This window comes from Heterodontus francisci, chromosome 41, assembly GCF_036365525.1.
Source record: "Heterodontus francisci isolate sHetFra1 chromosome 41, sHetFra1.hap1, whole genome shotgun sequence".
Classification (NCBI taxonomy): Eukaryota; Metazoa; Chordata; class Chondrichthyes; order Heterodontiformes; family Heterodontidae; genus Heterodontus; species Heterodontus francisci.
The window spans coordinates 36,718,170-36,743,069 of NC_090411.1; the positions used below are offsets into that span (position 1 = coordinate 36,718,170).

Consider the following 24,900-nt stretch of genomic DNA (forward strand, 5'->3'; position numbering starts at 1 on the left):
CCCTACTCCCCTCCCTATCTCTGTAACCTCCTCCAGCCCCTACTCCCCTCCCTATCTCTGTAACCTCCTCCAGCCCCTACTCCCCTCCCTATCTCTGTAACCTCCTCCAGCCCCTACTCACCTCCCAATCTCTGTAACCTCCTCCAGCCCCTACTCCACTCCCTGTCTCTGTAACCTCCTCCAGCCCCTACTCCACTCCCTATCTCTGTAACCTCCTCCAGCCCCTACTCCCCTCCCTATCTCTGTAATCCCTTCCAGCCCCTACACCCCTCCCTATCTCTGTAACCTCCTCCAGCCCCTACACCCCTCCCTGTCTCTGTAACCTCCTCCAGCCCCGATATCACTCCCTGTCTCTGTAACCACCTCCAGCCCCTACACCCCTCCCTATCTCTGGAACCACCTCCAGCCCCTACTCCCCTCCCTATCTCTGTAACCTCCTCCAGCCCCTACTCCCCTCCCTATCTCTGTAACCTCCTCCAGCCCCTACTCCCCTCCCTATCTCTGTAACCTCCTCCAGCCCCTACTCACCTCCCAATCTCTGTAACCTCCTCCCCCTACGCCCTCCCTATCTCTGTAACCTCCTCCAGTCCCTACACCCCTCCCTATCTTTGTAACCTCCTCCAGCCTCTACACCCCTCCCTATCTCTGTAATCCCTTCCAGCCCCTACACCCCTCCCTATCTCTGTAACCTCCTCCAGCCCCTGCACCCCTCCCTGTCTCTGTAACCTCCTCCAGCCCCGATATGACTCCCTATCTCTGTAACCACCTCCAGCCCCTACACCCCTCCCTATCTCTGTAACCACCTCCAGCCCCTACACCCCTCCCTATCTCTGTAACCACCTCCAGCCCCTACACCTCCCCGATATCTGTACCCTCCTCCAGCCCCTACACCCCTCCCTATCTCTGTAACCTCCTCCAGCCCCTACTCCCCTCCCTATCTCTGTAACCTCCTCCAGCCCCTACTCCCCTCCCTATCTCTGTAACCTTCTCCAGCCCCTACTCCCCTCCCAATCTCTGTAACCTCCTCCAGCCCCTACTCCCCTCCCTATCTCTGTAACCTCCTCCAGTCCCTACACCCCTCCCTATCTTTGTAAACTCCTCCAGCCTCTACACCCCTCCCAATCTCTGTAACCTCCTCCAGCCCCTACACCCCTCCCCATCTCTGTAACCTCCTCCAGCCCCTACACCCCTCCCTGTCTCTGTAACCTCCTCCAGCCCTGATATCACTCCCTATCTCTGTAACCTCCTCCAGCCCGTACACCCCTCCCTATCTCTGTAACCACCTCCAGCCCCTACATCCCTCCCTATCTCTGTAACCACCTCCAGCCCCTACACCCCTCCCTATCTCTGTAACCACCTCCAGCCCCTACACCTCCCCTATATCTGTAACCTCCTCCAGCCCCTACACCCCTCCCTATCTCTATAACCTCCTCCAGCCCCTACTCCACTCCCTATCTCTGTAACGTCCTCCAGCCCCTACTCCACTCCCTATCTCTGTAACCTCCTCCAGCCCCTACTCCCCTCCCTATCTCTGTAACCTCCTCCAGGCCCTACATCATTCCCTATCTCTGTCACCTCCTCCAGCCCCTACTCCCCTCCCTATCTCTGTAACCTCCTCCAGCCCCTACTCACCTCCCAATCTCTGTAACCTCCTCCCCCTACGCCCTCCCTATCTCTGTAACCTCCTCCAGCCCCTACTCACCTCCCTATCTCTGTAACCTCCTCCAGCCCTCCTACGCCCCTCCCGATCTCTGTAACCTCCTCCAGACCCTACACCCCTTCTTATCTCTGTAACCTCCTCCAGCTCCTACTCCCCTCCCTATCTATGTAACCTTCTCCAGCCCCTACTCCCCTCCCAATCTCTGTAACCTCCTCCAGCCCCTACTCCCCTCCCTATCTCTGTAACCTCCTCCAGCCCCTACTCCCCTCCCTATCTCTGTAACCTCCTCCAGGCCCTACATCATTCCCTATCTCTATCACCTCCTCCAGCCCCTACATCCCTCCCTATCTCTGGAACCTCCACCAGCCGCTACTCCTCTCCCTATCTCTGTAACCTCCTCCAGCGCCTACTCCCCTTCCTATCTCTGTAACCTCCTCCAGCCCCTACTCCCCTCCCTATCTCTGTAACCTCCTCCAGCCCCTACTCCCCTCCCAATCTCTGTAACCTCCTCCCCCTACGCCCTCCCTATCTCTGTAACCTCCTCCAGACCCTACTCCCCTCCCTATCTCTGTAACCTCCTCCAGCCCCTACGCCCCTTCCGATCTCTGTAACCTCCTCCAGACCCTACACCCCTTCTTATCTCTGTAACCTCCTCCAGCTCCTACTCCCCTCCCTATCTATGTAACCTTCTCCAGCCCCTACTCCCCTCCCGATCTCTGTAACCTCCTCCAGCCCCTACTCCCCTCCCTATCTCTGTAACCTTCTCCAGCCCCTACTCCCCTCCCAATCTCTGTAACCTCCTCCAGCCCCTACTCCCCTCCCTATCTCTGTAACCTCCTCCAGTCCCTACACCCCTCCCTATCTTTGTAACCTCCTCCGGCCTCTACACCCCTCCCAATCTCTGTAACCTCCTCCAGCCCCTACACCCTCCCTATCTCTGTAACCTCCTCCAGCCCCTACACCCCTCCCTGTCTCTGTAACCTCCTCCAGCCCCGATATCACTCCCTATCTCTGTAACCTCCTCCAGCCCGTACACCCCTCCCTATCTCTGTAACCACCTCCAGCCCCTACACCCCTCCCTATCTCTGTAACCACCTCCAGCCCCTACACCCCTCCCTATCTCTGTCACCACCTCCAGCCCCTACACCTCCCCTATATCTGTAACCTCCTCCAGCCCCTACACCCCTCCCTATCTCTGTAACCTCCTCCAGCCCCTACTCCACTCCCTATCTCTGTAACCTCCTCCAGCCCCTACTCCCCTCCCTATCTCTGTAACCTCCTCCAGCCCCTACTCCCCTCCCTATCTCTGTAACCTCCTCCAGGCCCTACATCATTCCCTATCTCTGTCACTTCCTCCAGCCCCTACGTCCCTCCATATCTCTGGAACCTCCACCAGCCGCTACTCCTCTACCTATCTCTGTAACCTCCTCCAGCGCCTACTCCCCTTCCTATCTCTGTAACCTCCTCCAGCCCCTACTCCCCTCCCTATCTCTTCACCTCCTCCAGCCCCTACTCCCCTCCCTATCTCTGTAACCTCCTCCAGCCCCTACTCCCCTCCCTATCTCTGTAACCTCCTCCAGCCCCTACTCCCCTCCCTATCTCTGTAACCTCCTCCAGCCCCTACTCACCTCCCAATCTCTGTAACCTCCTCCCCCTACGCCCTCCCTATCTCTGTAACCTCCTCCAGCCCCTACTCCCCTCCCTATCTCTGTAACCTCCTCAAGCCCCTACGCCCCTCCCGATCTCTGTAACCTCCTCCAGACGCTACACCCCTTCTTATCTCTGTAACCTCCTCCAGCTCCTACTCCCCTCCCTATCTATGTAACCTTCTCCAGCCCCTACTCCCCTCCCAATCTCTGTAACCTCCTCCAGCCCCTACTCCCCTCCCTATCTCTGTAACCTTCTCCAGCCCCTACTCCCCTCCCAATCTCTGTAACCTCCTCCAGCCCCTACTCCCCTCCCTATCTCTGTAACCTTCTCCAGCCCCTACTCCCCTCCCAATCTCTGTAACCTCCTCCAGCACCTACGCCCCTCCCTATCTCTGCAGAGGAGGCGGAGGGGGGAGGGAGGATGGTGAGTAGGATGGGGGAGGATGGGGGAGGATGGGGGAGGATATGGGGGGAGGGGGAGGGATAGGGGGGGGAGGGGGAGGATAGGGGGGGAGGGGGAGGATAGGGGGGGAGGGGGAGGATGGGGGGGGAGGGGGAGGATAGGGGGGGAGGGGGAGGGGAGGGGTAGGATAGGGGGGGGAGGGGGAGGATAGGGGGGGAGGGGGAGGGGGAGGATAGGGGGGGAGGGGGGAGGGGGAGGATAGGGGGGGAGGGGGAGGGGGAGGATAGGGGGGGAGGGGGAGGGGGAGGATAGGGGGGGAGGGGGAGGGGGAGGATGGGGGGGAGGGGGAGGGGGAGGGGGAGGGGGAGGATGGGGGGGAGGGGGAGGGGGAGGATGGGGGGGAGGATGGGGGGGAGGATGGGGGGGAGGGGGAGGATGGGGGGGGAGGATGGGGGGGGAGGATGGGGGGGAGGATGGGGGGGGAGGATGGGGGGGGAGGATGGGGGGGGAGGATGGGGGGGGAGGATGGGGGGGAGGATGGGGGGGAGGATGGGGGGGAGGATGGGGGGAGGATGGGGGGGGAGGGGGAGGATGGGGGGGGAGGATGGGGGGGGAGGATGGGGGGGAGGATGGGGGGGAGGGGGAGGATGGGGGGGGGGAGGATGGGGGGGGAGGGGGAGGATGGGGGGGGAGGGGGAGGATGGGGAGGATGGGGGAGGATGGGGGAGGATGGGGGGGGAGGGGGGAGGATGGGGGGGAGGGGGGGGGAGGGGGGAGGATGGGGGAGGATGGGGGGGGAGGGGAGGATGGGGGGGGAGGGGGAGGATGGGGGGGGAGGGGGAGGAGGGGGAGGATGGGGGGGGAGGGGGAGGAGGGGGAGGAGGGGGGGAGGAGGGGGAGGAGGGGGGGAGGAGGGGGAGGGGGGGAGGAGGGGGAGGGGGAGGATGGGGGAGGGGGAGGATGGGGGAGGGGGAGGATGGGGGAGGGGGAGGATGGGGGAGGGGGAGGATGGGGGAGGATGGGGGAGGATGGGGGAGGAGGAGGGGGAGGAGGAGGGGGAGGGGGAGGGGGGGGAGGAGGGGGAGGGGGAGGGGGGGAGGAGGGGGAGGGGGAGGGGGAGGGAGGGGGAGGGGGAGGATGGGGGAGGATGGGGGAGGATGGGGGAGGATGGGGGAGGATGGGGGAGGATGGAGGATGGGGAGGAGGGGGAGGATGGGGGGGGAGGGGGAGGATGGGGAGGATGGGGAGGGGGAGGATGGGGAGGATGGGGAGGGGGAGGATGGGGGAGGATGGGGGCGGGGGAGGATGGGGAGGATGGGGAGGGGAGGATGGGGGAGGATGGGGGAGGATGGGGGCGGGGGAGGATGGGGGAGGATGGGGGAGGGGGAGGATGGGGGAGGATGGGGAGGGGGAGGATGGGGGAGGGGGAGGATGGGGGAGGGGGAGGGGGAGGATGGGGGAGGGGGAGGATGGGGGAGGGGGAGTGGGAGGATGGGGGAGGATGGGGGAGGATGGGGGAGGGGAGTGGGAGGATGGGGGAGGATGGGGAGGGGGAGGATGGGGAGGATGGGGAGGATGGGGGAGGGGGGAGGATGGGGGAGGATGGGGGAGGGGGAGGATGGGGGAGGATGGGGAGGATGGGGGAGGATGGGGAGGATGGGGATGGGGGAGGGGGAGGATGGGGGAGGATGGAGGGGGAGGATGGAGGGGGAGGATGGGGGAGGATGGGGGAGGATGGGGGAGTATGGGGGAGGATGGGGGAGGATGGGGGAGGATGGGGGGGAGGGGGAGGATGGGGGGGAGGGGGAGGATGGGGGGGAGGGGGAGGATGGGGGAGGATGGGGGGGGGGGGAGGGGGAGGATGGGGGAGGATGGGGGGGGGAGGATGGGGGGGAGAGGGAGGATGGGGGAGGATGGGGGGGGGGAGAGGGAGGATGGGGGAGGATGGGGGAGGTTGGGGGGGAGAGGGAGGATGGGGGAGGATGGGGGGGAGGGGGAGGATGGGAGAGGTTGGGGGGGAAGGGGAGGATGGGGGGGGAGAGGGAGGATGGGGGAGGATGGGGGGGAGGGGGAGGATGGGGGGGGTGGGGGAGGTGGAGGATGGGGGGAGGGGAGGATGGGGGGGGGGGGAGAGGGGAGGATGGGGGAGGATAGGGGAGGATGGGGGGTGGGGGAGGATGGGGGGGGTGGGGAGGATGGTGGGGGAGGGGGAGGGGGAGGATGGGGGGGGAGGGAGGATGGGGGAGGATAGGGGAGGATAGGGGAGGGTGGGGGAGGATGGGGGAGGATGGGGGGGTGGGGGAGGGGGAGGATGGGGGGGTTGGGGGGGGTGGGGGGAGGGGGGGGATGGGGGGGGTGGGGGAGGGGGAGAGGGAGGGATGGAGAGGGAGGGATGGAGAGAGGAAGGGGGAGGGGAGGGGAGGGAGGGAGAGCAAGGGGGAGGGGGAGGGATGGGGATGGGGAGGGGGAGGGATGGGGAGGTGGAGGGGGAGGGATGGAGAGGGGGAGGGATGGAGAGAGGAAGGGGGAGGGGAGGGATGGAGAGAGAGGGAGGGAGGGAGAGCAAGGGGGAGGGGGGAGGGGAGGGTGAGGGAGGGGGAGTGGGGAGGGGAGGGTGTGGGAGGGGGAGGGGAGGGTGAGGGAGGGGGAGGGGAGGGTGAGAGGGGGAGTAGGGGAGGGGGAGTAGGGGAGGGTGAGGGAGGGGGAGTGGGGGAGGAGGGACGGAGGTAGGAGGGGAGAGGGGGAGCGCGGGAGGATAGGGAGGGAGGGAGGGAGGGAGGGGAAGGGTAGCAGAGGGGAGGAGGAGGGGGAAGGGGGTGTGGGGAGGTAGGTGTGTGGGGCAAGGGGGAGGGGAGGGGGGAGGAGGTGGAGGGGGAAGTGGAAAGTGGGAGGGAGGAGGAAGGGGGGAGGAGGGAGTGGGGAGTGAGTGGGGAGGGGGAGTGGAGGGTTCAGGAGGAGAGGGAGCGCGGAGGGAGGGGGGGAGGGAGAAGGGAGGGAGGGGTGAAGGGGGGAGCGTGGGGGAGAAGGGAGGGAGTGGGGGAGAAGGGAGGGAGGGGGGGAGAAGGGAGGGAGGGGGAAAGGAGGAGTGGGGAGTGGGGAGGGTGGAGGAGGGAGGGGGAGGGAGGAGTGGGAGGGGTGTGGGGAGCAAGGGAGGGGGGAGATGGGGGGGGGGGGGGAGGGGAGGGAGGGGGAGGAGGCGGAGGGGAGGGTTTATCTACCAGCTACATGCTGACATTGTGGTGTGTTCCTCACATACCTTCTCTGCTTTGAGCTGAGTTGCTTCTATCATCAGCCCTTGCAGCACTCGGTCCTGCCCACACAGTCTGGTCAGCAACACCTGTGGACACAGAATGAGGAACATCAGAAAAAAACACCATAAGAAGAACAACCACCGCTGTCAATCATAAACTCTCCCCATCAAACACGTGCTGTACCTGTCCTGGGAGTGTTTGACACTGAGTAAGTTCTTGCTGATGAGGAATATTTATTAAAAGTGGAGTAAAAGATAATCGAATGGAGCTAAAAATAAGACTTACATCAACTTCACTTTCAGCCATTTTGACAGGCTCCAGTGTGAATTCCCGGTACATCTCCTGAGCACATGTCTGGAAGGGAAGATTACTGTCAGTTTCTCTCACTGTTGGGTTCTGTGCTTCCACTCAAACCCAGAGAGTTACAACACAGTCCTTTAATATTCTGCACACAGCACCCTACATGCAATACCCTATACCCGGTGCATTTCGCACAGCACTCTACACATGGTACTCTATATACGGTACCCTACACACAGTACATTACATGCAGTACCCTACATACGGCACCTTAAGTGCAGTACATTGCACACAGCAACCTACACGCTGGTACCAACACATGGCACCCTACATGCGGTACATTACATTTAGTACATTACACAGAGCATTGTACATGTGGAATTCTATATGCAGTACCCTAAGGTGCTGTTCTACAAGCAGTGTATACTAACTGTGGCCTGATAAATACTATGTTTAAACTCATTGTCACTTCCTTACTCTATAAAACTCAAAATGCTGTTCATCATTTTTCTGTCAATTTCTACATCTCCCCCCCACCTCGGTCTCTTCATCGTCACCCCTCAGAGTCTCTCCCACTCACTTATGCAATTATCCTAAAGTGTTCCCTTGCCTTTCCCCCTCTCTGCTCACGCTCGCCGCCTCCCTCCCACTCCTGCTTCCTCTCTCCTCCCTCTCTCTCTGTCCCACTCCCTCTCCCCCACCGTCTCTGTCCCCCTCCCTCTCTCCCCTCTCTCTCCTTCACTCTCTCTCTGCCCCTCCCCCTCATTTCTTTTCCTTTCTCTCTGTTCCCCTCCTTCTTTCCCCTCTCTTTCTGTCTCCTGCTGTTTGACGAACATTATGATTATATTTACAGAAGGACTGATGGACAGTCTCCTTGGCAACAGAGGATTGGGACTGGGCCGCGGAGAGGTTGGGGGCCGAGGAGGAAGTTGACTGAAGCCGGAATTGGTTTCCTGTACGGAAAAGTGAGAGTTAGCGAAACATCCCCAGGAACATCTTCAAAAAAGGGTGAAATGTAAACACATGCACTGGTACAGCTTATTACATCACATTCTCTCCTCTTTCTAATGTCATCAACCTCTCCCCCTCTCTCTCCCCTCCTTTAAGATGCCCCTTAAAACCAATCTCATTCACCAAGATTTTGGTCGCCTGTTCCTAATATCTCCTTATGTGACTCGATGTCAAATTGTGTCTGACAATTGCTCCTGTGAAATGCCTTGGGAGGTTATATTACAACAACAACTTGCAGTTCCATAGCACCTGTAACAACACATAGTAAAAGGGGGTCTGGTCTCTCATACACTGACCAATCTCCATTCCAGTCTTTTAATAGTTTATTCATGCGGGAAAAAGTCACCATTCTGTATCACACCCTGTGACAGACTGTGTTTACACTGCCCCCGGGCCAGACAGTGTTTATGCTGTCCCCGGGCCCAGCCTGTGTTTACGCTGGACGCGGGCTCAGCCTGTGTTTACACTGTCCCTGGGCCCAGCCTGTGTTTACACTGTCCCCGGGCCCAGCCTGTGTTTACACTGTCCCCGGGCCCAGCCTGTGTTTACACTGTCCCAGGGCCTAGCCTGTGTTTACGCTGTCCCCGGGCCCAGCCTGTGTTTACACTGCCCCCTGGGCCTAGCAAGTGTTTACACTGCCCCCTGGGCCCAGCTTGTGATTACACTGTCCCCCGCGCCCCAGCCTGTGCTTACGCTGTCCCCGGGCCCAGCCTGTGTTTACACTGTCCCCGGGCTCAGCCTGTGTTTACACTGTCCCTGGCCCCAGCCTGTGTTTACACTGTCCCCGGCCCCAGCCTGTGTTTACACTGTCCCCAGGCCCAGCCTGTGTTTACGCGTGTCCCTGGGCCCAGCCTGTGTTTACACTGTCCCCGGGCCCAGCCTGTGGTTTACACTGTCCACGGGCCCAGCCTGTGTTTACGCTGCCCCCTGGGCCTAGCAAGTGTTTACACTGTCCCCCGGACCAATCCTGTGTTTACACTGTCCCCGGGCCCAGCCTGTGTTTACGCTGCCCCCTGGGCCTAGCAAGTGTTTACCACTGTCCCGGGCCCAGCCTGTGTTTACGCTGCCCCCTGGGCCTAGCAAGTGTTTACACTGTCCCGGGCCCAGCTTGTGTTTATGCTGTCCCCGGGGCCCAGCCTGTGTTTACGCTGTCCCTGGGCTCAGCCTGTGTTTACACTGTCCCCGGGCTCAGCCTGTGTTTACACTGTCCCCGGGCTCAGCCTGTGTTTACACTGTCCTCAGGCCCAGCCTGTGTTTACGCTGTCCCCGGGCCCAGCATGTGTTTACACTGCCCCCTGGGCCTAGCAAGTGTGTACACTGTGCCCGGGCCCAGGCTGTGTTTATGCTGTCCCCCGGGCCCAGCCAGTGTTTACACTGTCCCCGGGCCCAGCATGTGTTTACACTGTCCCCCAGGCCCAGCATGTGTTTACACTGTCCCCGGGCCCAGCCTGTGTTTACATTGTCCATGGGCCCAGCTTGTGTTTACACTGCCCCCTGGGCCTAGCAAGTGTTTACACTGTGCCCGGGCTCAGCCTGTGTTTACGCGAGTACCCAGGCCCAGCCTGTGTTTACTCTGTCCCTGGGCCCAGCTTGAGTTTACACTGTCCCTGGGCCCAGCCTGTGTTTGCGCTGTCCCTGGGCCCAGCCTGTGTTTACACTGTCCCCGGGCCTAGCAAGTGTTTACACTGTCCCGGGCCCAGCTTGTGTTTACGCTGTGCCCGGGCCCAGCCTGTGTTTACGCTGTCCCCGGGGCTCAGCCTGTGTTTACACTGTTCCCGGGCCCAGCCTGTGTTTACACTGTCCATGGGCCCAGCTTGTGTTTCAACTGCCCCCCTGGGCCTAGCAAGTGATTACACTGTCCCCCGCGCCCAGCCTGTGTTTACGCTGTCCCCGGGCCCTGCCTGTGTTTACACTGTCCCAGGGCCCAGCTTGTGTTTACACTGTCCCTGGGCTCAGCCTGTGTTTACACTGTCCCCGGCCCCAGCCTGTGTTTACACTGTCCCCCGGCCCCAGCCTGTGTTTACGCTGGCCCTGGGCCCAGCCTGTGTTTACACTGTCCCCGGGCCCAGCCTGTGTTTACACTGTCCACGGGCCCAGCCTGTGTTTACGCTGCCCCCTGGGCCTAGCAAGTGTTTACACTGTCCTGGGCCCAGCCTGTGTTTACGCTGCCCCCTGGGCCTAGCAAGTGTTTGCACTGTCCCGGGCCCAGCTTGTGTTTACGCTGTCCCTGGGCCCAGCCTGTATTTACGCTGTCCCCCGGGCCCAGTCTGTGTTTACGCTGTCCCCGGGCTCAGCCTGTGTTTACGCTGTCCCCCAGGCTCAGCCTGTGTTTACACTGTCCTCGGGCCCAGCCTGTGTTTACGCTGTCCCCCGGGCCCAGCATGTGTTTACACTGCCCCCTGGGCCTAACAAGTGTTTACACTGTGCCCGGGCCCAGACTGTGTTTACACTGTGCCCGGGCCCAGCATGTGTTTACACTGTCCCCGGGCCCAGCCTGTGTTTACACTGTCCCCAGGCCCAGCTTGTGTTTACACTGTCCCCTGGGCCTAGCAAGTATTTACACTGTGCCCGGGCTCAGCCTGTGTTTACGCAGTACCCAGGCCCAGCCTGTGTTTACACTGTCCCTGGACCCAGCTTGAGTTTACACTGTCCCCGGGCCCAGCCTGTGTTTGCGCTGTCCCTGGGCCCAGCCTGTGTTTACACTGTCCCCGGGCCCAGCCTGTGTTTACACTGTCCCCCGGGCCCAGCCTGTGTTTACACTGTCCCCAGGCCCAGCCTGTGTTTACGCTGTCCCAGGGCCCAGCTTGTGTTTACTCTGTCCCCGCGCCCAGCCTGTGTTTGCACTGTCCCCGGGCCCAGCCTGTGTTTACACTGTCCCCGGGCCCAGCCTGTGTTTACACTGTCCCCGGGCCCAGCCTGTGTTTACACTGTCCCCGGGCCCAGCCTGTGTTTACACTGTCCATGGTCCCAGCTTGTGTTTACACTGTCCCCTGGGCCTAGCAAGTGTTTACACTGTGCCCGGGCTCAGCCTGTGTTTACACTGTCCCTGGGCCCAGCTTGAGTTTACACTGTCCCCGGGCCCAGCCTGTGTTTGCGCTGTCCCTGGGCCCAGCCTGTGTTTACACTGTCCCCGGGCCCAGCCTGTGTTTACACTGTCCCCGGGCCCAGCCTGTGTTTACACTGTCCCCAGGCCCAGCCTGTGTTTACGCTGTCCCTGGGCCCAGCTTGTGTTTACTCTGTCCCCGTGCCCAGCCTGTGTTTGCACTGTCCCCGGGCCCAGCCTGTGTTTACACTGTCCCCGGGCCCAGCCTATGTTTGCGCTGTCCCTGGGCCCAGCCTGTGTTTGTGCTGTCCCTGGGCCCAGCCTGTGTTTACACTGTCCCCGGGCCCAGCCTGTGTTTACACTGTCCCCGGGCCCAGCCTGTGTTTACATGTCCCTGGGCCCAGCCTGTGTTTACACTGTCCCCGGGCCCAGCTTGTGTTTACACTGTCCCTGGGTCCAGCCTGTGTCTGCGCTGTCCCTGGGTCCAGCCTCTGTTTACACTGTTGCCAGGCCCAGCCTGTGTTTACGCTGTCCCTGGGCCCAGCCTGTGTTTACACTGTCCCCGGGCCCAGCTTTTGTTTACACTGTCCCCAGCTTTTGTTTACACTGTCCCCGGGCTCAGCGTGTGTTTACATGTCCCTGGGCCCAGCCTGTGTTTGCGCTGTCCCTGGGCCCAGCCTGTGTTTACGCTGTCCCCGGGCCCAGCCTGTGTTTACACTGTCCCCGGGCCCAGCCTGTGTTTACACTGTCCCCGGGCCCAGCCTGTGTTTACACTGTCCCCGGGCCCAGCCTGTGTTTACACTGTCCCCAGGCCCAGCCTGTGTTTATGCTGACCCGGGCCCAGCTTGTGTTTACTCTGTCCCCGCGCCCAGCTTGTGTTTACTCTGTCCCCGGGCCCAGCCTGTGTTTACACTGTCCCCGGGCCCAGCCTGTGTTTACACTGTCCCCGGGCCCAGCCTGTGTTTACACTGTCCCCAGGCCCAGCCTGTGTTTACGCTGTCCCTGGGCCCAGCTTGTGTTTACTCTGTCCCCGCGCCCAGCCTGTGTTTACACTGTCCCCGGGCCCAGCCTGTGTTTACACTGTCCCCGGGCCCAGCCTGTGTTTACACTGTCCCCGGGCCCAGCCTGTGTTTACACTGTCCCCGGGCCCAGCCTGTGTTTACACTGTCCCCGGGCCCAGCTTGTGTTTACACTGTCCCCGGGCCCAGCCTGTGTTTACATGTCCCTGGGCCCAGCCTGTGTTTACACTGTCCCCGGGCCCAGCTTGTGTTTACACTGTCCGTGGGTCCAGCCTGTGTCTGCGCTGTCCCTGGGTCCAGCCTCTGTTTACACTGTTGCCAGGCCCAGCCTGTGTTTACGCTGTCCCTGGGCCCAGCCTGTGTTTACACTGTCCCCGGGCCCAGCTTTTGTTTACACTGTCCCCGGGCTCAGCGTGTGTTTACATGTCCCTGGGCCCAGCCTGTGTTTACACTGTCACCCGGCCCAGCTTGTGTTTACACTGTCCCTGGGCCCAGCCTGTGTTTACACTGTCCCCGGGCCCAGCTTGTGTTTACACTGTCCCTGGGCCCAGCCTGTGTTTGCGCTGTCCCTGGGCCCAGCCTGTGTTTACACTGTCCCCAGGCCCAGCCTGTGTTTACGCTGTCCCCGGGCCCAGCCTGTGTTTACACTGTCCCCGGGCCCAGCTTTTGTTTACACTGTCCCCGGGCTCAGCGTGTGTTTACATGTCCCTGGGCCCAGCCTGTGTTTACACTGTCCCCCGGCCCAGCTTGTGTTTACACTGTCCCCGGGCCCAGCCTGTGTTTACATGTCCCTGGGCCCAGCTTGTGTTTACACTGTCCCTGGGTCCAGCCTGTGTCTGCGCTGTCCCTGGGTCCAGCCTGTGTCTGCGCTGTCCCTGGGTCCAGCCTCTGTTTACACTGTTGCCAGGCCCAGCCTGTGTTTACGCTGTCCCTGGGCCCAGCCTGTGTTTACACTGTCCCCGGGCCCAGCTTTTGTTTACACTGTCCCCGGGCTCAGCGTGTGTTTACATGTCCCTGGGCCCAGCCTGTGTTTACACTGTCCCCCGGCCCAGCTTGTGTTTACACTGTCCCTGGGCCCAGCCTTTGTTTACACTGTCCCCGGGCCCAGCTTGTGTTTACACTGTCCCTGGGCCCAGCCTGTGTTTGCGCTGTCCCTGGGCCCAGCCTGTGTTTACACTGTCCCCAGGCCCAGCCTGTGTTTACGCTGTCCCTGGGCCTAGCAAGTGTTTACACTGTCCCCCGCCCCAGCCTGTGTTTACTTTGCGCAGGCCAGACTGTGTTTACACTGCCCAGGCCAGACTGTCATTACTCTGCCCGTGGGCCCAACCTGTGTTTACACTGTCCATGGGCCAAGCCTGTGTTTACGCTGTCCTGTGACTACCTGTGTTTACGCCATCTTTGTTTGTTAGCTCCATGCCCCTGTGTGTTGGCTCCATACACCAGCCGCTCCCTCCTCAATCGATCTAAACACATCCCACCATTTAAAATATGAAATTTGGAACTCACCTTTTTTCCTGATAATCTCAGAGTGTTGACCTTTCGGGAGGTATAAGATGGAGGAGGTGGAAAACATCTACTTTGGTAGCTTAGAGGCTGCTTAATATCAGAGAGACAAAGAGAGCAAGAGAGAGAGAGCGAGAGACAGAGAGAGAGATAGATACAGTGAGAGAAACAGCGAGAGAGCAAGAGACAGAGACAGACAGAGAGTGAGTGACAGAGAGACAGAGACAAAGAGAGACAGAGTCAGAGAGAGAGACAGAGAGAGAGCGAGAGACAGAGACAGAGAGAGAGAGAGACAGAGACAGTGAGAGAGACAGAGAGAGAGCGAGAGACAGAGACAGAGACAAAGAGAGACAGAGTCAGAGAGAGAGACAGAGAGAGAGCGAGAGACAGAGACAGAGACAGAGAGAGAGACAGAGACAGAGAGAGAGCGAGAGACAGAGACAGACAGAGAGCGAGTGACAGAGAGACAGAGACAAAGAGAGACAGAGTCAGAGAGAGAGACAGAGAGAGAGCGAGAGACAGAGACAGGGAAAGACATAGAGAGACAGAGACCGACAGAGAGAGAGAGAGAGAGACAGCGAGAGAGAGAGAGACAGAGACAGAGAACAGCAAGAGAGACAGACAGAGGGAGAGGGAGAGAGAGACAAACAGCGAGAGAGAGAGAGAGAGACAGAGGGAGAGAGAAAGACAGCGAGAGAGAGAACAGAAAGAGAGACAGACAGAGGGAGAGAGAGAGATGCTATAGTTTATTCTTCACATTAATGATGAGTTGAGATAATAGCCTAAACATCTTTCAAATTTCTTAAGGATTATTCATCATTTTATACATTACCTGTGTGCCTGGTGTCCTGTGTCTGCTAATAAACATCTCTTTGTGGTGGTCTTTACCAGGCAGAACAGTCAGTCTCTCCACTGGGGTTTGTGCTCTGAAATGTCCAAAACGCCTGCTTGGTAATGTGGCACTCAAACTCTCAGTGTCCTTTTCCTCTCGAGGTACCATGGTCATCCTTTCAAATGGTGGTGGTGACCTTGGCTGGATTCTGAATGGACCATGAGATTTGTCTGACAGGAAACTGTAATTTTCATCAGAAGGCAACACGTTGAGTCGATTGGAAGGAGTTTGTGGCCTTGAATAAGGTCTGTTCAGTGTTTGCCCGCGAGCTCTCGCAGATGTTGGAGCTAAGTAGTATTCCCCGGGCTGTTTCTCTGTGGGTAACAGAGTGATGCTAGGTGGCAAACTGTGAGGTGCTGCAATGTGAAGATAGCTTCTTCCCATCATTGGAGACGTCTGCTGTGATGGAAAAATATCAATCCTCCCAACTGGAGTGTGGGGCCTGAAATGTCGGCTAACCTTCTGGGATGAAGCTGTGTAATAGATATCTTCATGAGAGCCAGTTTCTGATCTCTCCAAGGGAGACTGGGCCCTTTGTGAAAGGCCAGAGAATGGGACAGGGGATTTTAATGATGATGGGGAATGCTGAGGGATTGGGGTGTACGACCTGTCCAGTGACCTTTGCAAAACTCTCTCAGATGAAGGTTCACTAACTTGCCGCTTGTGTTGTCCCTCTGATAAGATGACGTATCGATCATCTGGGGTGTGTGATCTTCGCAGTACCTGGTATCTCGGAGTGTCAGATGTGATGGGCAGGGAATTGGAACGTAATGACCTGATAGATCGGGAGCTGAGGAGGTCTGGAGTGCCAGACGGGAGGATTCTGCTCGGATAGATGGTAATTGGTGAGGAAGCTCTGTACTCTCCTACCTTCTCCTGCAGCCACTGATGGTTGATTTGTTCTTCCTGCTCTCCTGACAGACTGTGATTGTAAGTGTGCTCTTGATGCTGCTGGTTTCCTGTGCTGAGGCTGATCGGGATACAGTGTTCTGCCCGGAACTGGGGGCTGACTGATGATATTGGGTAACTGTCAATGAGACATTCATAGACATGGCCAGACCCAGTCTTCACAACATAGTGCCTGTTACAGAATAGAACAAATGAACAATAACTGCTGGCCTCTTTTTCTTGCTTAACCATCATTGGGCAGGTGATGTTTCACCAATCACATCCCTTTGAGGTTTCACCATGACAGACCTGAGCTCCAAATGCCTGAGGACAGGGTAGGGGGGGGGGGGGGGGTAGCAGGGAGCTGGGTACAGGGGGGAATGATGATGCTAGTTAATCTCAGCCTGACAGCAGTGAGGGCAACACTTTTAGTCTCAGTGCCAGAAGCTAGGGAGAATATGTCTTGATCTCTACACAGAGTGCTGTCTCCTGGGGGCTGGGTTGCAATGCATCTCATGATCAAACAGTTTGTTATCCCTCACACTCTATTCACAGATATAGAATGGGCATTTGAGTTAAGTGCTTGAGGAGAATGGTCTGTGGAACACAAATCCTAGGAGGAGTCAGTGCTGGAGTGAACAGAAACAGGAAAATGCAAAAATCTGTCACTGTCCTGCTCAAGGTTACCCATCAGACTAAAGACACAATGTAATTCAGCGTGTAAACCCCACAACAAGTCACACTGCGTTCTCTAGAGAGTAAGGCCAGTGCGAAACGATGTGACTCTCTCCCAATAGCTGCTCCTTACCCCAGCAGACATTCTATAGTGATTGTGAACACAACAATGAACTGGAGTCAGCATCCTGTGAATTGTTATTTAGGAATGAACCCCTCGATCAATCCGCTGGTTAGTGATGGTCACTAACCATTCCTCAAGCCGGTCACTATCATCAATAACTATTCCTAAACCTGCTGGTCAGAGGTGCTACAATTAGCCGCAGTACCCTGAGCTCAGGCAGCAATTGCCTCCCACGGTCGACTATCCCGCTGATCTCAGAGTCCGAGGTGACGTGTGGACAATGATTACTGAGTCGAGTTGTAGCTGGTTGGATCAGGAGAGGGAGCAGTTTCAGGGCAGGAATGGAAAAACCAATGAGACTGTAAACGGCAAAGTGCTGATAGCCAGGATAATCTTTACAATACTGGCTTACATCAAACTTTTGCCCTGTAGCAGCAAAGAACATTCCGGAGAGGAGTGGACAGCTGAAAGGTAATGATTTACAGCGTAGATTGCAGTCCTCTAATGGAGCTTAAATCTGTTCCCACAACAAGAAACCAAAAACTTTCCAGATTCAGTCACTCATTCTCAGGATCTGGGTGACCCTGACCGGACCTCATTCCCACCCCTCATTACCCCCTGACCAGGCCTCATTCCCACCCCTCATTACCCCCTGACCAGGCCTCATTCCCACCCCTCATTACCCCCTGACCAGGCCTCATTCCCACCCCTCATTACCCCCTGACCAGGCCTCATTCCCATCCCTCATTACCCCCTGACCGGACCTCATTCCCACCCCTCATTACCCCCTGACCAGGCCTCATTCCCACCCCTCATTACCCCCTGACCAGGCCTCATTCCCATCCCTCATTACCCCCTGACCGGACCTCATTCCCACCCCTCATTACCCCCTGACCAGGCCTCATTCCCACCCCTCATTACCCCCTGACCAGGCCTCATTCCCACCTCATTACCCCCTGACCAAGCCTCATTCCGACCCCTCATTACCCCCTGACCAGGCCTCATTCCCATCCCTCATTACCCCCTGACCAGGTCTCATTCCGCCCCCTCATTACCCGCTGACCGAGCCTCATTCCCACCCCTCATTACCCCCTGACCAGGCCTCATTGCCACCTCTCATTACCCCCTGAGCAGGCCTCATTCCCACCCCTCATTACCCCCTGACCAGGCCTCATTGCCACCTCTCATTACCCCCTGAGCAGGCCTCATTCCCACCCCTCATTACCCCCTGACCAGGCCTCATTCCCATCCCTCATTACCCCCTGACCAGGTCTCATTCCGCCCCCTCATTACCCGCTGACCGAGCCTCATTCCCACCCCTCATTACCCCCTGACCAGGCCTCATTCCCACCCTTCATTACCCCCTGACCAGGCCTCATTCCCACCCCTCATTACCCCCTGACCAGGCCTCATTCCCACCCCTCATTACCCCCTGACCGGGCCTCATTCCGCCCCCTCAATACCCCCCGACCAGGCCTCATTCCCACCCCTCATTACCCCCTGACCAGGCCTCATTCCGCCCCCTCATTACCCCCCCCGACCAGGCCTCATTCCCACCCCTCATTACCCCCTGACCAGGCTTGATTCCCACTCATTACCCTGACCAGGCCTCATTTCTACCCCTCATTACCCCCTGACCAGGCCTCATTCCCACCCCTCGTTATCCCCTGACCAGGCCTCATTCCCACCCCACATTATCCCCTGACCAGGCCTCATTCCCACCCCTCATTACCCCCTGACCAGGCCTCATTCCCACCCCTCATTACCCCCTGACCAGGCCTCATTCCACACCCTCATTACCCCCTGACCAGGCCTCATTCCACACCCTCATTACCCCATGACCAGGCCTCATTCCCACCCCTCAAAACGCCCTGACTAGGCCTCATTCCACACCCTCATTATCCCCTGACCGGGCCTCATTCCCACCTCTCATTACCCCCTGACCAGGCCTCATTCCCACCTCTCATTCTCCCCTGACCAGGCCTCATTCCCACCTCTCATTACCCCCTGACCAGGCCTCATTCCCACCTCTCATTCTCCCCTGACCAGGCCTCATTCCCACCTCTCATTCTCCCCTGACCAGGCCTCATTCCCACCCTCATTACCCCCTGACCAGGGCTGATTCCCACCCCCTCATTACCCCCTGACCAGGCCTCATTCCGACCTCTCATTACCTCCTGACCAGGCCTCATTCCCACCTCTCATTACCCCCTGACCAGGCCTCATTGCCACCTCTCATTACCCCTGACCAGGCCTCATTCCCACCCCTCATTATCCCTGACTAGGCCTCATTCCCACCTCTTATTACCCCTGACCAGGCCTCATTCCCACCTCTCATTACCCTGACCAGGCCTCATTCCCACCTCTCATTATCCCCTGACCAGGCCTCATTCCCACCCCCTCATTACCCCCTGACCAGGCTTCATTCCACCCCCTCATTACCCCCTGACCAGGCTTCATTCCCACTCCTCATTACCCTGACCAGGCCTCATTTCCACCCGTCATTACCCCCCGACCAGGCCTCATTCCCACCCCTCATTACCCCCTGACTAGGCCTCATTCCCACCTCTCATTACCCCCTGACCAGGCCTCATTCCCACCCCTCATTACCCCATGACCAGGCCTCATTCCCACCCCTCATTACCCCCTGACTAGGCCTCATTCCCACATCTCATTCTCCCCTGACCAGGCCTCATTCCCACCTCTCATTCTCCCCTGACCAGGCCTCATTCCCACCTCTCATTATCCCCTGACCAGGCCTCATTCCCACCCCCTCATTACCCCCTGACCGGGCATTCCACCCCCTCATTACCCCCTGACCTGGCCTCATTCCCACCTCTCATTACCCCCCGACCAGGCCTCATTCCCACCCCTCATTACCCCCTGACCAGGCTTGATTCCCACTCCTCATTACCCTGACCAGGCCTCATTCCCACCTCTCATTACCCCCTGACCGGACCTCATTCACACCTCTCATTACCCCCTGACCAGGCCTCATTCTCACCCCTCATTATCCCCTGACCAGGCCTCATTCCCACCCCACATTACCGCCTGACCAGGCTTCATTCCCACCCCTCATTACCCCCTGACCAGGCTTCATTCCCACCCCTCATTACCCCCTGACCAGGCCTCATTCCACACCCTCATTACCCCATGACCAGGCCTCATTCCACACCCTCATTACCCCATGACCAGGCCTCATTCCACCCCCTCATTACCCCCTGACCAGGCCTCATTCCCACCCCTCAAAATGCCCTGACCGGGCCTCATCCACACCCTCATTATCCCCTGACCGGGCCTCATTCCCACCTCTCATTACCCCCTGACCAGGCCTCATTCCCACCTCTCATTCTCCCCTGACCAGGCCTCATTCCCACCTCTCATTACCCCCTGACCAGGCCTCATTCCGACCTCTCATTACCCCCTGACCAGGCCTCATTCCCACCCCTCATTATCCCTGACTAGGCCTCATTCCCACCTCTCATTATCCCCTGACCAGGCCTCATTCCCACCTCTCATTACCCCCTGACCGGGCCTCATTCCACACCCTCATTACCCCCTTACCAGGCCTCATTCCAACCTCTCATTACCCCCTGACAAGGCCTCATTCCCACCCCCTCATTACCCCCTGACCAGGCCTCATTCCGACCTCTCATTACCTCCTGACCAGGCCTCATTCCCACCTCTCATTACCCCCTGACCAGGCCTCATTCCCACCTCTCATTACCCCTGACCAGGCCTCATTCCCACCTCTCATTACCCCTGACCAGGCCTCATTCCCACCCCTCATTATCCCTGACTAGGCCTCATTCCCACCTCTTATTACCCCTGACCAGGCCTCATTCCCACCTCTCATTAACCCCTGACCAGGCCTCATTCCCACCTCTCATTATCCCCTGACCAGGCCTCATTCCACCCCCTCATTACCCCCTGACCAGGCTTCATTCCCACTCCTCATTACCCTGACCAGGCCTCATTTCCACCCGTCATTACCCCCTGACCAGGCCTCATTCCCACCTCTCATTACCCCCTGACTAGGCCTCATTCCCACCTCTCATTACCCCCTGACCAGGCCTCATTCCCACCCCCTCATTACCCCCTGACCAGGCTTCATTCCCACTCCTCATTACCCTGACCAGGCCTCATTTCCACCCGTCATTACCCCCTGACCAGGCCTCATTCCCACCTCTCATTACCCCCTGACTAGGCCTCATTCCCACCTCTCATTACCCCCTGACCAGGCCTCATTCCCACCCCCTCATTACCCCCTGACCAGGCTTCATTCCCACTCCTCATTACCCTGACCAGGCCTCATTTCCACCCGTCATTACCCCCTGACCAGGCCTCATTCCCACCTCTCATTACCCCCTGACTAGGCCTCATTCCCACCTCTCATTACCCCCTGACCAGGCCTCATTCCACCCCCTCATTACACCCTAGACCAGGCCTCATTCCTCCCCCTCATTACCCCCTGACCAGGCCTGAATCCACCCCATCATTACCCCCTGACCAGGCCTCATTCCCACCCCTCATTACCCCCTGACCAGGCCTCATTCCCACCCCTCATTACCCCCTGACCAGGCCTCATTCCCACCTCTCATTACCCCCTGACCAGGCCTCATTCCCACCTCTCATTCTCCCCTGACCAGGCCTCATTCCCACCTCTCATTCTCCCCTGACCAGGCCTCATTCCCACCCCCTCATTACCCCCTGACCAGGCCTCATTCCACCCCCTCATTACACCCCAGACCAGGCCTCATTCCTCCCCCTCATTACCCCCTGACCAGGCCTGAATCCACCCCATCATTACCCCCTGACCAGGCCTCATTCCCACCCCTCATTACCCCCTGACCAGGCCTCATTCCCACCCCTCATTACCCCCTGACCAGGCCTCATTCCCACCCCTCATTACCCCCTGACCAGGCCTCATTCCCACCCCTCATTACCCCCTGACCAGGCCTCATTCCCACCTCTCATTACCCCCTGACCAGGCCTCATTCCCACCCCTCATTACCCCCTGACCACATCACTCTCTCCTGCTGGACCAATTCAGATGGCCTTCAGAGTCCGTCAGGTGCGGGTTGTTCCCTGAACAGTGATTGAATCAGTTGGTTTTGACCATTGCAAAATGAAAACACTACTGGATCCTTCCACAGACCTCACTCTGACTTCCCTCAGTCCTCACTCAATACTCCCTCAGACTCTTTCCCACTGATCCCTTTCACCTCCCTTGAAACTCGCAGTCCGGCTGGGGCACAGTGTTTCTGATATTATGTTCATTTTTATGGTGATGCCACAGGGCTGGTGGTGTATCTCTGTGTGAGATAGATTTTCACCCTCCGTGCCCATTAACAGGGTATTTGGGGCACTGGGAATAAATGTTTAGTGTTACTGATGATCCTTAAGCTAATATCCCAGGTTCAAGTTCATCACCAGCTCTCCTGCTTGAACCTCAATGAGAATCCTGGATTGACCTCAGCGGAAACTAATTCAGGTCAACAACTGCTCCAGCCAGGCTAACCAATCAGCACACACCATTTAAAGGGATGGTCTACACACGTTTCGTACAGTTTATGAACATAAGGCATAGGATCAGAAACACACGCATGTGTCACTGTCCTGTGATGTCACATGCGCATGCCACTCTCCAGTGATTTCACACGTGTGTGCCACTCTCATGTGATGTCACACGCATGTGCCACTCTCCTGTGATGTCACATGTGTGTGCCACTCTCCTGTGTTGTCACATGCGTGTGCCACTCTCATGTGATGTCACACGCATGTGCCACTCTCCTGTGTTGTCACATGCGTCTGCCACTCTCCTGTGTTGTCACACGCGTGTGCCACTTTCCTGCGTGTGAAGCAGTGACACACAGCAACAGAAAATGAAACCAGATAAGGACAGCACTTTGCTCCCAATTGATTTCAAAGGTGTTCTTTGTTACTGATCCATCCTTTATTGGTCTGGATAATGATTGTGAATTCCCCTCTGATCCTGTGGCTGTTCTGGAATCACCCGGACTTTCTATCCTCCATCCTCATTCAGGCATCAGACAAGAAAGGACTGCATTTCTATAGCAACCTTTCACAACCTCAGGAAGTCTTAAAGAGCTTTACAACTAACGAACTGCTTTTGAAGTGTAGTCACAGTTGTGATATAGGAAATGTGGGAGCCAATTTGCACACAGCAAGATCCCACAAACAGTAATTTGACAATGACCAGATAAACTGTTTTTATGATGTTGAGTGAGGGTTAATTTTGGCCCCAGGTCACTGGGGAAAGCTCCTCCCATCTCTTCTTCCAAATAATGGTCACAGGATATTTTCCATCCACCCAAGAGGGCAGCAGGAACCTCAGTATAACGTCTCATCAAGAAAGATGGCCCTCCGACAGTGCAGTGCTCCCTCAATACTGACCCTCCGAAAGTGCAGCACTCCCTCAGTTCTGACCCTCTGACATTGCAGTGCTCCCTCAGTACTGACCCTCCGACAGTGCAGCGCTCCCTCAGTACTGACCCCCTGACAGTGCAGCACTCCCTCAGTACTGACCATCTGACATTGCAGCACTCCCGCAATACTGACCCTCCGACAGTGCAGCACTCCCTCAATACTGACCCTCCGACAGTGCAGCGCTCCCTCAGTACTGACCATCTGACATTGCAGCACTCCCTCAACACTGACCCTCCGACAGTGCAGCACTCCCTCAGTACTGACCATCTGACATTGCAGCACTCCCTCAATACTGACCCTCCGACAGTGCAGCACTCCCTCAGTACTGACCATCTGACATTGCAGCACTCCCTCAATACTGACCCTCCGACAGTGCAGCACTCCCTCAATACTGACCCTCCGACAGTGCAGCGCTCCCTCAGTACTGACCCCCTGACAATGCAGCACTCCCTCAGTACTGACCATCTGACATTGCAGCACTCCCTCAATACTGACCCTCCGACAGTGCAGCACTCCCTCAGTTCTGACCCTCTGACATTGCAGCACTCCCTCAGTACTGACCCTCTGACAGTGCAGCGCTCCCTCAGTACTGACCCTCCGATAGTGCAGCACTCCCTCAGTTCTGACCCTCTGACATTGCAGTGCTCCCTCAGTACTGACCCTCTGACAGTGCAGCACTCCCTCAATACTGACCCTCAACATTGCAGCACTCCCTCAGTACTGACCCTCTGACAGTGCAGCGCTCCCTCAATACTGACCCTCCGACAGTGCAGCACTCCCTCAGTTCTGACCATTTGACATTGCAGAACTCCCTCAATACTGACCCTCTGACATTGCAGCACTCCCTCAGTACTGACCCTCTGACAGTGCAGCGCTCCCTCAGTACTGACCCTCCGACAGTGCACTGCTCCCTCAGTAATGACCCTCTGACAGTGCAGCGCTCCCTCAGTACTGACCCTCGACATTGCAGCACTCTCTCAGTACTGACCCTCTGTCAGTGCAGCACTCCCTCAGTACTGACACTCTGACAGTGCAGCACTCCCTCAATACTGACCCTCGAAGGTGCAGCACTCCCTCACTACTGACCCTCGACAGTGCAGCACTCCCTCACTACTGACCCTCGACAGTGCAGCACTCCCTCAGTACTGACCCTCCGACAGTGCAGCACTCCCTCAGTACTGACCCTCCGACAGTGCAGCACTCCCTCAGTACTGACCCTCCGACAGTGCAGCACTCCCTCAGTACTGACCCTCCGACAGTGCAGCACTCCCTCAGTACTGACCCTACGACAGTGCAGCACTCCCTCAGTACTGACCCTCAGACAGTGCAGTACTCCCTCAGTACTGACCCTCCGAAAGTGCAGTACTCCCTCAGTACTGACCCTCCGCCAGTGCAGCACTCCCTCAGTACTGACCCTCCGACAGTGCAGCACTCCCTCAGTACTGACCCTCCGACAGTGCAGCACTCCCTCAGTACTGCCCCTCCGACAGTGCAGCACTCCCTCAGTACTGACCCTCCGACAGTGCAGCACTCCCTCAGTACTGACCCTCTGAGGCTGCAGCACTCCCTCAGTACTGACCCTCTGACGGTGCAGCACTCCCTCAGTACTGATCCTCCAACAGTGCAGCACTCCCTCAGTACTGACCCTCCGACAGTGCAGCACTCCCTCAGTACTGACCCTCTGAGGCTGCAGCACTCCCTCAGTACTGACCCTCTGAGGCTGCAGCACTCCCTCAGTACTGCCCCTCCGACAGTGCAGCACTCCCTCAGTACTGACCCTCTGAGGCTGCAGCACTCCCTCAGTACTGACCCTCTGAGGCTGCAGCACTCCCTCAGTACTGACCCTCCGACAGTGCAGCACTCCCTCAGTACTGACCCTCCGACAGTGCAGCACTCCCTCATTACTGACCCTCTGACGGTGCAGCACTCCCTCAGTACTGACCCTCTGACAGTGCAACACTCCTTCAGTACTAACCCTCCGACAGTGCAGCACTCTCTCAGTACTGACCTTCCAACAGTGCAGCACCCCTTC

At 58.2% G+C, this 24,900-nt stretch overlaps 1 protein-coding gene across 3 annotated transcripts in view; it reads right to left on the bottom strand.

The window, feature by feature from the left end:
- The window catches only part of LOC137353492 (pleckstrin homology domain-containing family A member 7-like), a 101,895-nt gene that overhangs the window by 44,809 nt on the left and 32,186 nt on the right, over positions 1 to 24,900 (bottom strand). For all 3 annotated transcript variants that reach the window (XM_068019838.1, XM_068019837.1, XM_068019839.1), the window contains exons 7-10: positions 14,672 to 15,812; positions 8,115 to 8,216; positions 7,249 to 7,317; positions 6,969 to 7,049 (exon numbers count right to left, since the gene is read on the bottom strand). In XM_068019838.1, coding sequence (XP_067875939.1) covers positions 6,969 to 7,049; positions 7,249 to 7,317; positions 8,115 to 8,216; positions 14,672 to 15,812 — 1,393 coding nt within the window. The remainder of the gene's footprint in view (positions 1 to 6,968; positions 7,050 to 7,248; positions 7,318 to 8,114; positions 8,217 to 14,671; positions 15,813 to 24,900) is intronic.